Here is a 15419-nt window from a genome sequence, read left to right as displayed (position 1 = left end):
CCAAAAGTAGGAATCCTAAGGATTACGCCAAAAATATGTGGTGGCTATTAACAATGGTTTAGAAGTGGTGTGACTGGTGTTTATTTCTTTTTGTTTTACCTTGCCAGAAGCTGTCTTGGAATTAACCCTGTTATTTGGATGCTATTTTCGCTCAAACTTATACTATTCTAATAAACAAGTTGTAAATACGTTGTTTTTCATACTTGTTAATTGTAGAGATGCTTCCACTAAAGTTAATGTTATGTGGTAAAGGGCGGACACTGAAATACTGTTAGTTTTGGAATTATTTTAGCAGTATAACGTACATTTTTAATCAACAAGTCACTGTAAATTTTACAGTATCATACAAGTTACAAAAACTGCTAACAGTAATGTGTTGTACCTTTTTTATAATTACACCATTTTACTGAACATTTCTATTACAATAACATACTGTATTTCTCTGTCACAGTAGAGGTACTGTAAATTTGACAGTATCTTACAGGTGAAACTGCTGCCAGTAAGTTACAGTAAAAAGTTTTACAGTGTAAATTTCCACTGTAAACCAGGGTTTGTCATTGTTATAACTCACCCTGGTGCATGATGGTACACAGCTGTCCTCACAGAAGCCAATGTAAAAAGTTTCAGCCCCTATGAACTCATCCACACTTAGGGCTGCCACCTTTATTACAGAAAAATAAGGGACGCTACGGCCGACGGGGGGGCGTTACGGGACAGGTAGCTTGGGAGCTACCTCCGCCATTCTTTCAAATCGACACACCGTCAAGAGTCTCCCCCTCCACTGTCTCTGATTGGTTTAGTTCAGGCTCACGGCCAATCAAACCAACGATGGCAGCGAGTATTACCCAATACGGGGCGGAATAGGATGCTGCATTGACGACAGCTCGGAAAATACGGGACAAACCCCGTCCCGTATTGATTCAAAGCGGGAAGCGTTATTTTATTCTCAAATACGGGACGATTCCGTATTTTAAGGGAAGGGTGGCAACTGTTAGTATCAGTCCTGAAAACATCCCAGTCTGTCCAGTCCAAGCACGCCAAGATCCTCCAGCGCCTCACTGGTCCACTTCTTGAATTCCCTCACCACAGGTTAGCAGAGCTTTAGTTTCTGCCTGTATGCAGGAATCAGATGGACCCACAGCCCTGCTTTCTGTGGTGTAACAGTGTGCCAACATGCTCTCCTCTTTGTGAGGGAATTTAATAAACAGTTTGTACTTAGGAAGTTCATGGCTGAGATTTCCTTTGTTAAAGTCCCCGAGGACAATAACAAAGGAGTCCGGGTTGGTCCGCTCCACGCGCCGTATCTGGTCGGCGAGTGTCCACTGTGCCTCCTGCACTTTGCTCGCCGGCGGCATGTAAACACCGACTCACAGGGGTGTAAAAGTGTAACAGTTGATGATGAAAGATTCCAGATCAGGAGAACAGTGTTGTAAGATAACTGTTACGTTGTTGCACCAGCTGGTGTTGGAGTAGAGTCCCCGGGCTTTCGTCTTGCCGGAGAGCTCCGTGTCGCGGCCCACTCTCAGCTGGAGCGCAGAGTTCAGTATCGGTCCACAAAGTCAGGTCTCCGTGAAGCACAAAACAGAGGATGCAGAAAAGTCTCTGTCTCTCCTCGCCAGCAGCTGTAGTTCGTCCAGTTTGTTGTAATGTGAGGGCACTTCGAGAGAAACATGCCTGGCAACGGTGTGCGAGCCCGTTTTCCTCTCCTACGGCGCCTCACCGCGTGAGTAAAGGTGAGCGCACCTTTGATGAGAATGTCCAGTAATTCCACTAAAGACAGAAGAAAAGTTGGAGTTGTACCCTGGATCTTCATGAGCTCATCTCTGGAGAAAGAGCTGTGGGAATCCCAACAGAAAACAGAATTAACAATAAAAAAACCCCCAAAACAAACAGCCATCTGAGATCAGATGTTTGAGATGATCCTACATTATGTTTCTCTTTTTCTCACTCTGCCTTTATCTTCAATCACACACACGTACATCTTTTCTCCAGAGTAAAGCACAACTAAAGGGTGTGTTCAGGGTTTCCAGACATAGGTAATTATACTTTAACACGTCCCCGTTAAATTACAGTAAACAACTGGCAGCTACATCTTCCTGTATTCAACTGTAATTAAAAAAACAACTTAATACTGTAAATATCATTACAGTACAGTGCCGTATAGAAAGGGCATTTTACTGTTATTTCCGTGTTCCTACTGTAATGTCCATGAACAGTTAATAACTCTAAACTGCTGTACGGTACTGTAGAATCAATATTTACTACTAGAATTTACTGATTTGAAAATGTTATATTCCAAAATAAAACCCCTTAAAAAAGGAGGCATAGAAAAGAACTCAAACCAGGGTTACACAGAGACAAACAACCATTCACACTCACATCCACACACCTATGGGTAATTTAGAGTTACCATTAACTTAATCCCCAGCACATGTCTTTGGAGTGTGGGAGGAAGCCAGAGTACCCAGAGAGAACCCACAGATAGGGAGATCATGGAACCTGCACACGGAAAGGCCACTGGGCGCAGTTGAAGCCAGGACCTTCTTGCTGTGAAGCAACAGTGCTTACCACCACACCACCGTGCCGCCCTTGGAATAGGATTTCATTAAAGCTAAGGCAATGTCTAACACATTCAACAGTGGTCACATTTTTGAAAAATACAAATAATAAAAGTGCCAAATGCAGATGGATTTATCGGAGTAAATGCAAACATATTAAATACCAGAAAACATTTGGAGTAATTAAATTAGTGTACAATATAATCAGAACAGAATACGCAACACATTCTCTAACAATCTGCAACTTAACAAATACAATTTGTAAAATAAAAACTCTGGAACTTCATGTTTAGGGAAATCAACAGTACACAATTAAAAAAAGTGTTACCTAGGGGGAAAGGAGAGATAGCACACTGGATCCCGGTGTTCTCCTTTCTATGCGAGGTCCTCTGTGGAAATATGCAGTAGGCCTCATAAAGCGCCACTCAAAGTCCAGGAGGTGTTTGATGAGCGTGGCCACATGGGAGTTAACATTTGCTGCCTTCCTCTGGACCAGCTTCCCCCCTTTGACAGAGAGATACAGATAATGAATATTGGCACGCAAGAGAGTAACGTTAGCTGAAGTTAGCTGAAATTAGCTGGAAGCGGTTAACGTCAAGTCACGTTATGGGCAAAATATTCAACACAAAATGACTGAACACTGTAATGCTGACATTGACAATATCCACGATCTTTGTTGAGCCTCAGGGGCCGGATGGAATACGATGTGCGCTCCGCTGTTTGAAGGCGAGGTAGAGCAGGATGGGGAGCGAGGTTCACTTTGTTCTTAAGAGTGATGGAAATTGAAAAAAAAATCCACCGTGAAAATAATCACCAATCGATAACGTCTATGGATCTATTTACACTATCGTTACACTGAACGCACTAACTTCATGTTGTGAGTAATGGGCTGATTTAGTGTACACTGTATGTGTATATGACTGACACATGCTGAAGCCTGTTATGTCTGCTCCAGTCTGTCATACACTTTTCTTTTTCTGTGTATTGGTTGTGTCTATACGTTGCTGTCCATTTGTTTATAAATGTTAGTTACATTTTATTTTCAGATTTTGTTTTATTATTTTTGGCTGCCTTAATAACATCTGTCCGTAGACCGCATATTTTAGTGGCTATACAACTGTTGATTAGTGGGCATTGTCCCTGAAAAATAAAAGAATAAATAAATAGTATACTAAGTTTAAACAGTAGCGTGATGTAAGAAATGTTTTCTTCCGAGTTGTAAACTGCCGTATTTAAACTGTATTCAACTGTATTTAAGGAGAACAGTATGTTACTGTTGAGCGTTATCATAATTTTACAGCAATTTATTAGTGTGAGTGTTGCTAAATCTTTTCTTCTTTGATTAGAACAGATTGGTCAAATGAGGTGTGAGACAATGTTTTTTTCTTCATGTTAACATTGGCAATATCCTCCTGGAGGAGGTTCAGGGCTACTTGATTTTAATCATTGGAGGAAGGACAAATCACCAATAAACAATCGTCATTCATAAACAAAGGAGATGAAGGAAGAAAGCCAGAGGACGGGATGAAGACACGCTGGAGCTGGAGAGGATAATATGAAAGGGAAAGAAGGACAAGTGACAGAGTTAAAGAGGGAAGAGACACAAGATGAAGGGAAAGAAGACAAAGAGAAAAATTGTGACCAGTTGAAAAGGAGTAGAGGTAATGAAAGGGTAGCGGATGAAAATAAAAGAAAGGATACAAGAAGAATAGAACATAAGCAGGAACAACAATAGGAGGCAACCAAACAAGAGAAAAGCTCCTAGACATAATCTCCCCCCTCTTTTCTCCGCTTCCTCCTATTTCTCTCTCTCTCTCTCTTCCCGTTATCTGATGCGTCCCGCTCAGCCCGTCACGGCTGACTGATTGAGGAGGCCAATTGCCGTCGTCAACAGCCGCCCGCCCCCTCCTAATGTAAATAACCTCCCCGCTGGTTCAAGGTGGGACGTCACTCCAACTCCATTAGTTTATTTTATTACTCAAGAAAGGATGGTGGTGGTGGTGGTGGATACGCTGGAGTGTGAGACGGGGTAGGAGCTGGATGCGTGGGGAGGGGTGGGAGGAGAAGATATCTCTTATGGGGGGGGCGAGGTAGGAACGATGGAGATGGGCGAGATTAGCAGAGACAGAGGAAGAGCGAGAGAGAAATGATAGAGAATGATAGAAAGAAGCAATCTAAAAGAGACAGATGGGTCTGGAAAGAGAAGGGGGGGGTGACAGTTGTTGACATGAGAAGGCGTATGTCCACATGTGAATGAATTCTCTCTGGAAAAGATGTAGAACCGTGGAGAAGTGCCAGCACTACTTCTTCAAGCACCACATTTGAAAACACCACCTCTGAATCTTCTAACCGTTTACACATGGCAGCTCCACCCACGGTCTCTGGTCCTGGTAAAGGGACCTTCATACAGCGGCTCTTTAGTCCTCCGACCCCTCAAAGCTCTTTGACACTGCATGTCATTAGGCCTTCATTTTCCTTACGAAACATTGCTCAAAGTACAGTTTCTTTACATATATTAACATTCAAGTACATAGTTTTATGTTTGGAGAATTGGGAACTATATTTCTTTAATGCCAAATCTGTCATTAATCTGTCTAATATTTGAATGACGAATGATTGTTTTGGTATCATATATACTTTTCAAATGCTGTGGTGAGAAGGCCGTGTAACACCATGTTCGTTTCGCCCTGCTTGGTCTTTATTTCTACAATCCTGGCGGGGGTGTAAAATAAAAGCTCTGAAACAAGGCAATAACTGTGATAACTGATAATGTCTCTATCGGCCTGTAATGCAGGTTTTTACCCCGGTAACTTCCCCTCTATTTGAAATAAAACCTAAAAACACTTTCACTGGTCAGAGGTATCTGATCTGTTTCGTCCCGCTGGCTTTAATGTAAGCAGATTCCCAATCAGCAAAGATGAATCCAATCAAGACGAGGGGAGGGGGGGGGCACAACAATCTAGGGCACTTTTCCCAATGACTGCTGCAGGCCAAGAGATTAAAGGACAGAGTGAGGCGGAGCGGAGGGGGGGTTAGAAAGACAGAATATGACTAAGATGAAACCTTTCATCCAGCGATGCAACACTAAATAACACATGCATTCACCTTCACCTGCATCCCTCCCTCCCAAACCGCATCCCCTGCTCTTGGATAGGGAAATGCAAATTCTCCTCCTGTATCCATATACACGCGTTTCCTCAATTCAGCTCGACTACTGGTTGATTTATCCTCAAACTTTTCGTCCTCCCATCCCTTCATCCTCGTGCCACCGATGCCTGGTGACGGCTCCCCTTCCTCTCCTCTCTTTCCTATTTCCAAAGCTTAACTTCATTGTCTCAAGCCCCACTCCGCTTTCATCCTAAGACAAAGATTTATGTAAATCTTTGGGCTGGGCGTTAATGCGGAGTGCGGTGTGAGAAATAGCATCCCTAAATCGCGGCATTGTTGTTGGAAATGACAAGGCAGGCCCGTTAATCCCACAATACGATCATCCAAATGTGTCATAATGCCGTGTGCAGGCAGACGAATCTGAATATCAAAAAGACGCCACGCGCCTCTCATGGAGCGCCTTCAGTGCTTACAACGCACTACTTCCCTGTATCTCTCCCCTCCGTCTCTTCTTGAAGGACTCGCCCAGCTCGTCGCTTTGCTCACATTAAAAGAGGGAATAAAATGCTTAAGATGCCACAATCCTCAATTTCAGAAATTATTGTCGCATTTAACTCGTGATTGTTTCGCTTGTTTTTCTCCCAAATATGAAAGCTTTGATTCCTTCAGATAATAACAAACGACATCTGTGTAATTGTCTAGGTGTCTGGGATAGTAGGTTGAAATGAATCAATGGCTTCTGCTTTGTCACTGAGGTGTATTTATTTGAGAATCAGCAATAGGAGCCTTTGTGGTGGAAAAATGTGCAGATTCAAAGGGAAACAGAGATTTCAGCCACCTCTCAACATGTATGGAGCATTTAACTCACAATCAGTTCCCCTGTTCTCCTTTTTGTTCTCTTTATGTTCTCTTATTTGCGCATAGCGCTGCACTCAAATTGAGCCCGGTGAACTTGTGCCGGATGAAGTGCAGCCGAGAGGCGCGATTTCTGAGAGAGCCACGCAGCCGCCATGTCAATCAATCGGACAGGGACGAGGCTGGCGAATGATAACGTTAATAATTAGCAGCCACGCCAAGGGACCCCCCCCCCCTGATTGGCCGTGAAACCTCTGCGTTAATGAAAGTAGCCGTGCTTTTCCTTTCCTCCCAGCTTTACCTCCTGACATGGTGACACCTCCTCGTCTGACCCCTTCTCTCTCTCTCTCTCTCTCTCTCTCTCTCTCTCTCTCTCTCTCTCTCTCTCCCCTCCGCCTCCCTCCTTAATTCCTCTGCCATCCAGTCGGGGAGGAGCCCTGCGGGGGGATTTTGTCAGGGAGAATAGCGGCGTTGATCTTGAAGGCTTAAGACCCTACTGTACCTGTCAACAGTGTGGCTTTGGAGCTGACGACCAGCGGCTTAAGTCATTTGAAGTTGGTTCTTTTTTTTTTTTAATGAGGGGAGGAGGCGCAGCGAGCGCTGACAGCCAGTCAGGGTCTTGAAATAATTCCATACCTCTGAATAACCAGAGGTGTCGGTCTGACTTAATCCAACCTCCCTTCACACGGGCACGCGCACACGCACGCACACACACACTAAAGCAGGGGAGATAAAAGCAGATTGCAGGGATAATAATGAGCGAATGGTGGCTGGGAGGAGGACTTCCTCATCCTGTCACAGCGCAGCTCTGCTGTGCCACAGTGGATCAAACAAACAAAGAAGGAGCCTTAATTACTGAAATAAACGTATTGAAAATCTCTCACTAAAATATGGTCATCTTTTATAATAACACTGAAAATGACTTTGATCCTAAATCTATTTTTTTATTCTACATGATTTATTATCTTGATTAGGGTATAAAATATGTCCCAGATGACGTCTTTAAAGGTTTTGTACCACCAAAAGTCTAAAACATTTTTTATATTACGAGATTATATATAATCTCGTAATATAATAAACAGTATTGTATATATACAAATATCCACATTTGGAACCAAAATGTATATTGCAGTTTCATTTTCTGTCAATGACTGACAATTATATTTACTTCATTGCTTTCATATTTATTTAAAATATGTGATGTTTATTTTGGGATGTTGTTTTACCTGCGACACCAATCTCTATAATTAATTATTTAAAATAAATGACTGGTGATTTCAGATTTCTTTTTTAGAGTGAAGCTTGAGTCCTTGTTGTCTCAATCTCTCGGCCCTCTCGTTGGGTCTCATTACTCCGCTCTCGCTTTCGTACACTTGGCTGGGATAATCCCCGCTGTAGGGGACTTCAAAGTGCAGGCCGGCAAGGGAAAAGCCTTAATTACCCATTTGCCTTGAAACTCATCCAAATCCCACCTCGCCCTGGTCCGTCCGACTCTCTTGCCTCCCTCAGACTAATTGTGGGTCGGTATTTTTTTTCTCTTTCCTCCTCCTGCTATGAAAATGAAAGATAAAATAAAGTCACGTCAGACATGAGTCTTCTGCATGAGAGCCTAAGGCAAAAGACAGGGTTCCACTATAACAATATGACGTATCAACACTAAATAATGATAGTTTGATATTGCATTATTGGAGTTACTTTAGTTTGATTGGTGGGATTGCTCTCTGTAAAAAATGTCGAATTAAAAAGCCTTTGGACACATTTTCAGCATTTAAAATTTAAATTAGGTAATATAATTTATTTACGAAGATAATTCCCAGTTATTAAAAAGTTACTATTTTTTAAATTAAATGATTTATTGATATAAGCCAAATCATTACAATGCTATAACTACAATGTTTATCATATATTTTTGTTTCATGGCCCTTTTCATTGTAAATGATGTCATAGACGAACAGAGCTTTGTGAGAATTAATGATTTTTATTTCTGTTTATGGTGCATTATTAGTTTTTCTACAGTTGGCAGCATACAATTAAAAGTTACCCATTTCTAAAAATCCACTTGGCCAAAACAGACTGTAATGAGGTTTGCCTCTCAGCCTGAATTTTTTTTTACTCTTTTTGTCCTGTTTTTATCCAAAAGATTATCAACACATTTCACCATTTTCATCAAGTTGTAGTCAGATCTCAAAACATATTATCATGGAGTCATGAGGGCCGAGCGAGTGCGGAAACTGACAGCTGGCTCTTCTGCTGTAAGGCTGTGTTGGCCAATCAGCAGCCTCCATGCAAAACAGTTCCAGAGAAGACGTGGTTGCCTGTGATTCCACAATCTGTGGATAAAACGACTCTGTTCTATCAAAAAACAAGGAGGAAGGCAACTTTTATCAGTTATTTCAGCTGTCAAAAATCTTCCTAAAACTTAAAGAAGTAAAGAAGATATACTTTGAGTCTGTTAGTTTTATAAAGTGTCAAAACTGACGGATTAACTCAAAGTGAAGAAATATTTTCAACCAGGGTTACGGGTTTAATTATAAGGGCTTTAATATACTGATGCAGTTATGAATGTACAACTTCTGTCTTAATGACAATTAAGATCACTTACGTTTACAATCTTTACTGTGAAATGGAAAATGTTTAAATTTCCCAGAGTTCTACACAATCAGACTTCTTCTTGGAACCAGAGTAGTTGCCCTCTGATGGCCGTTAGAACATTTTTAGACACGTCCACGTTGGCTTTCCTTGTCTGAACCGTCGGCTTTAAACAGGTGAAAAGTATTAGTCAGTTGTTTTACTTTACCGGTCATTTAGCTGATGCTTTTATCCAAAGTGACTTACATTGCGTTGTATTGTTAAATTGCTCTAAACTATCTGCAATATTGAACTGAGTCTTTTGCTGTGGACCGAAGGATTCGTTCATTTGCTTTCCATGTGCTGCTAATAGACCTTTGCTTTGTGGTGCGGTGCACTTTTAACAGAGAAGAAGTAGACAGCGAGAGTCTCGTGATCACGTTTACTGTAACCAGCCAATGGCGTCCGCGGGCCGCATTATAGAGAACACAAGCCGCAGCCTATAAGTCAGTTCATGTATTTAAATAAAGTGACATCACAAACATCATTACGTCTCTACCCTGAAAGCCCCGCCTCCAGTCCCAGCGCCTACCCTCTGCATTATAGAACAGGACTTCATTTCCTCAACTTCATCTTGACAGTATCGGGGAAGTGACGCTAAAGGTGCCCGCCACTTTCCGATGTGTCATAAGAAATTCCTCAGCTTTCCAGCTTTTATCTAAGCACCAACCACTTTCTACGGGCTTGTGAAATAGCATTAAAGGAATGGAATTGTTTTATTTTTCATCATCTCGGCAATTTTTTTGATTTGATGTGTTTTATACGATTGTCAACGGTAGTAGATGTTTCTGACAAATTATGACTAAAACCTCGGGCAAAATGTTGATGTTTGTGAATACCATCTCAGGTTTATGTACATCAGTGTGTTGCCATGGAGCCTTTCTGTCAGACCAGCTCAAAGAAAATGAGACAAACAAGCAGAAGATGAACAATTTTAACAGCTTGTATTTGTGCTCTGTTCTCAAGCCGAAAAATATCAATGGGGGAAGCATTTGCCTGAAAATTGACATGGAGGTCACAAAGGTGAAAAAGAATAGACTCCCCAAAGCCCCCCCTCACCCCTCCTACTCCCCCGCAAAACCCCATCAACCCCACACGCAGACACAGCAAGTCCCTGCCAATGCCAGATAAAAATCCCAAACAAATAAAAATAAAGAATAGAGGTTAAATCAAATAAAAACAGCGTAGTCATAGAAAACTATGTACAACCAATAAAGGGGTAAGCAAAACATTGACGTGTTTTCATCACTAAAAGGCTGTCAAACATCCCTTTCTGTACAACGTGATTCATTACAACAGTACAAATTTGTAAGGTTATCTATTCTGCCCAATGAGAGGAGAAATAGCCAATGGCAGCCTGTGAGTAATATCTTGTCATTGGCATAAAGTCACTCTCCCCCTGCAAGGGACCCAGAGTACCCGATTCACAAAAGGATGCACAAAAGGATGCACATAGCCCACAAGATAAAAAAGACAAGCTCCTTAGGAAAGACAGCAAGTGCCTACACAAGTATTTCAAACCATCCATTAAAGAATAATCCATTCCAGAAGAAGAAAAATAGATACAAGTTAGGATTCTCAGTTTGAAAAGAAGAACAAATGTTCTGTTGTTTCCAAGGGATAACGGATGTTCACCATTTCCCCGACCCCAAGAGCTATCCCACCACCAAATCGAAGGTTGTTACAGTTCAGTCATTTTTTAATTTGTTTATTTTTTATTTCATTACACCCAAGGCAGAATAAAAGTTACTAAAACTTAAGACTTGTACAGTTACAGTGACAAAAACAGTTTTAAGAGACCCACAATTTAATTGGACTGCAAAATAAAAAATAAAAAAACAACCTTTTTTCTATTTTTGTAAAATGCCCAGGCATTCTCCAATATTACAAATACTGGTATACTTTTACAGTAAACAAGAAAAATGTAATATATATTCATATATATTTATATATATATATATACTAAAACCCGTCACCAAAAAAAGAAAAAAAAGAAAAAGAAAAGAATATACACATTGCCAATACGGCATTCAGAGAAAACTTTATAAGCAAACCTGGAAAAAAAATACTTGTTTGTTTAAAACACACATACACACAAATATTATTTTACCCTTGTACTTGTTTCAATACTGTAAACTTATTTTAAGACAGAGTGCACTAAATTCATTTTTTAGGTTCTGCATTTCCTGATTTTTTGTCAAGTCTAATTTTTTACTTTTTTTGTGGCTTTTGTCCACTCCTGGAATTTTCTGCTGTGGGACAGACTCTTGTCCTTATGAGTGAGGAATTTGATATATATCTATATATAGGTTTGTGCCTTTATATGTACATATGCATACATATATACACACACAGACACACTGATATTGTGCTGGGTATTCCTAAATCCAAACTGAGCATTGTTTCATAGGTATTGATCTGAATATTTCTGTGACAAAGTCTACATAACACATTTTCTATTTTTTTTCCTTGTTCAATTTGTTCCTTCTTAAAAGGTGTTGTAGTTGTCATAGATAATAAATAAGAAGATCATTATTCAAGGCACACTCATATCAAATTTGATGGCAGTCCAAAAAATGTTTTTTATTTTTATTTTTCAATTTTATAGTGCCAACATTGGGAAAGCATAGCCTATCAACCCTGGGCACGAGCGCCAAGAGATCCCAAGCTCTAGAACCTATTTAACTTTTCTGTCCAGCTGTGTGTGTGTGTGTGTGTGTGTGTGTGTGTGTGTGTGTGTGTGTGTGTGTGTGTGTGTGTGTGTGTGTGTGTGTGTGTGTGTGTGTGTGCGTGTGTGTTGGATGCAAAAATCATAAAGTTCAGGGCTGTTGTTTTTGTAAAGCTCTGATTTCAGTCTGATTTGAAAGGGAAAAAGTGCCATTATGAAGGATGAGGCATACAAAAAAATGGGATAATGATATTTAAAAGAACAAAGGGGCATGGAGCGGGCTGATGCTGCTTGTTTTACTATTACTACTTCAGCACACACTCGTATGTATATGTATATAGTTCCTATTCTACACAAAACTTCCGCAGAACCAACTGAGAAACTATTCCTGGAGATCAGATTGTACAAAATCACTATAACCACTAAATTCCAGTGAAAACTTGCTGTACCACTTTTTTTGCACATCAAATGCATAGGGGTGTTGATTTTTTTTCTAAATCTGAGAGCATGTGACTTCTAATTTAAATTGAACAATTAAATCAACAACAATATATAGCTCACCCTGAGAAGTCCCTGTGTTTGCTGTCTTGTGTCATTTTTATTTCTAGCTCTATGTATACTTGTATGGAACAGCTTAATTCCCAGTTTACTGCAAATAAATAGTAGTCCCGATCATATGGCTTTATGCAAAATATAATACATGGATCTATTAATGGAGGTAAAATGGAGGGAGGGTGGAAAACAGGGGAAATGAGGGATGGTTGTTGTACCAGTCAGCAGCTGCCTTATCTAGAATCTTTCTTCTGGCTGTGAATGATGTTCTCAGGAGGAGACCTTGGGATCCTCTTTGATTTTAGATTTAATGTCAAATATGACGCTCAGTGCTACATATCCAATTATATTGACATGTTTTAGACTCAGTTCATGCTACAATGCCTAAGGATTGTTGTCCGCGTATCATCATCATCATCTCACAAAATTCTAGCATTCTCAGTTAACGCCACTTTCAAATTGAAGATTGAAGTTCTCTTCAAGAAATCACACATTTAGCGTAATATACAATTCCCTACAAGCAGCGGCCCAAAAAAAAGTAGTCAAAGTTGACTTTAGTCTTGTAAAAACCTCTCAGGTATCATGTGATTTCAACACAGTAACACAAACAAGTAAAACAAGTAAAAAAAAATCCTAAATAATATTGTACCTGCACATGCCAAAATACAAAATCCAATAAATACAGAAATTATTGCACAGTTAAAGGCTCCACTTATGTTTTAACTCAACTGACTGATTGTTTAAAAAGGAACCCCAAATGAGGCAGTTTAGACAGCTTCTGTTGGTGTTAAGATTTCTATTTTCACTTTTTTTTCAGTTGGCAGTTTCTTGAAAACAGGAAATTAACATTTCAGAACTACCCCCTTCTGTTTATTTTTCTAGTCCCAAGTGTGGCACGGAGTATGGAAACAGGTAATCTAGTTTAGCTTCTCTCTGCTTGTTCAATTTTGACCTCATTGGTCATCAAATGTTCTCCATGCCACTTTTTCATATGTTTTTCCAGAGTGCTGTACACGCTGAAGGGCATTTGGCAAATGTCACAGCGGTAGACCTCCTTGCCATGTTGACCATGTGTCTTCATGTGGCGTGTGAGCTTGGAGCTCTGGGCGCAGGCATAGTTGCACAGCTCACACTTGTAGGGCCTCTCGCCTGTGTGACTGCGCCGGTGCACCGTCAGGTTGCTACAGTTCTTGAACACTTTGCCACAGTATTCACAGGTGTCGCTCCTCCTGCTATCCTTGGAGCTAGGCCGGCCTGGACCTCCGCCCAGATGAGGGGTGCTGCCCCCACTGGCAGTGCCGCTACGGCCTGACAGGCCTCCATCCAGCAGGTCGCCCGGAGGCGTTGAGAACCGCAAGCTGCCGTTCTCGGACGAGTGCTCAGATGAAGTGGCAAAGGGCGATTGTCTAGAGTCAGTGAAGCCGAGGAAAGGGTCTTTGATGAAGTGGCGTGAGGCAGCATAGCCTACCAGCCACTGGGAGTACACGTTCTCAGAGGGTATGTGGGGTGTTGGGGGAATGTCCAAGTCCTTCTCAATTTTGATCCTTTTATTTGAAGAGTTTGACAGGCTGGGGCTGGTAATAGGGGCAGGCTTATGGGGAAACAGGCCTGAAAAAGAGTCACCGGAGCCACAGTTACGGCCGTTAATGGTTGTCCTCTCTTCCTGTTGGTGGTGGTCCATCTCACCAACAACTGAGTCCTCATCCCCAGTGTCCCGTTGGCCATCTGAGCCCCTCTTAGAGAAGGGCATCCTTTTACGATTGTCAACTATCAAATTATTGTACTGCTGTATAGAATTAAGCCCCCCACCAACAACCATCTTCTCAAGGACAAGTTGTGACTTCTCTGATGGGAGTTTGGAGCCATTTTCCCTGTTTCGGTAAAATTCAGACTCCATGCTGAAGTTTGATTCTGGTCGACTCTCATTCTCGAGTTCCTCTTCTTCCTCCTCCTCTTCTTCCTCTTCATTGCCTTCACCTTGAAAGTCCCCATCACGATTTTTCATGCCCTCACCTGTGACATCACTGGTACCTGGCTCTGGCGAGCTTGTGGTGGACAATCCATCATCTGAACGCCCTGTCAGGGATCCAGCCTTGTGCATGTGGGTCTTCATGTGGCGCTTCAGCTTGCTTGCCTGAGAGCAGGCGTGATCACACAGCTGGCACTTGTATGGTTTTTCTCCAGTATGGCTGCGCCGATGCACCACCAAATTGCTCTGGAACTTGAAGGTCTTCCCGCAAAACTCACAAGACTTGACCTTGTTTTGTGTCTGGGGAGGGGTGATGCTGTTTGGTGGCATTGGTGGTAAGGGAGGGGTGCTCAGAAAAGGGGATTTTGTCCCAGGCTGGTAGGGGTTGGGGTTCAGGAGTCGGTGCATAGGGTTGACCCTGCTGGGTGACAAAGGTGGTGTGGTATTGTTGTTGTTCCCCGCCAACTCTCGTAGGCGCCTAGAGAAGTCCATGGACTGGGACTCCATGGCCATTGGAGTAAGCCGCATCACCCTCTCAAAGGCACTGGGGTGCTGTGAGATTAGGCCCATTTCCTCTACGCTGAGGCGTTCCAGCCGATGTGGATCTAGATGGTGGCGGGGAGGCGGGCTGATGAATGGAGGCGTGTTGGGAAGCCGGTTCTCCATGAAGCCTGGGGGAGGCTCCCTGAGCAGGGGGCCCGTCATTCTCAGGAGGTGGAAAGGGTTGTTGTCCCCCAGGAAGTTGCTGAGGGGGGATTGCGGGATGGAGTTGTTGCCCATGGGTGGGGGCATAGCGATGCGTGGTGTGAGGGCTGTGCTGGAAGGGTTGGACTCCAGGTATATGCGGATGCCGTGGGTGTTCTGGGCATGTTGCAGCAGGAACCAGGCGCTAGGGAAGGGTTGCTTGCAGGTGGTACATATATAGCTAGAAGGCTCATCCTTGCCACCTGCAACAGACAAAGAAAGTAATACATTCAATATTTCAGCTGACAACTAACTGACCTCAGTCATAGATCGAGCGCATCTCAACCGACACACCAGATTATGATGCAAAACATGGATATCTTTTCAAAGAGTATTA

The 15419-nt window shown here is 42.1% G+C and overlaps 1 protein-coding gene and 1 long non-coding RNA gene across 2 annotated transcripts in view; both read right to left on the bottom strand.

Moving 5' to 3' along the window:
• Window positions 1-286: 286 nt before the first annotated feature.
• On the bottom strand, window positions 287-3058 carry LOC144388343 (uncharacterized). Its single transcript, XR_013452669.1, has 2 exons — window positions 2887-3058; window positions 287-2588 (listed from the first exon to the last, which is right to left on the bottom strand). It is a non-coding gene; the product is annotated as an uncharacterized LOC144388343 (long non-coding RNA).
• A 7018-nt stretch (window positions 3059-10076) lies between these two features.
• Window positions 10077-15419, bottom strand: part of bcl11ba (BCL11 transcription factor B a) — a 34526-nt gene continuing 29183 nt past the window's right edge. The window contains exon 3 of the mRNA XM_040199604.2: window positions 10077-15285. Within this exon, the coding sequence (XP_040055538.2) occupies window positions 13292-15285 (1994 nt within the window). The 3' untranslated portion in view covers window positions 10077-13291. The remainder of the gene's footprint in view (window positions 15286-15419) is intronic.

This window comes from Gasterosteus aculeatus, chromosome 15 (genome assembly GCF_964276395.1).
Source record: "Gasterosteus aculeatus chromosome 15, fGasAcu3.hap1.1, whole genome shotgun sequence".
NCBI lineage: Eukaryota > Metazoa > Chordata > Actinopteri > Perciformes > Gasterosteidae > Gasterosteus > Gasterosteus aculeatus.
This window is presented reverse-complemented; position numbering and strand designations above follow the sequence as displayed.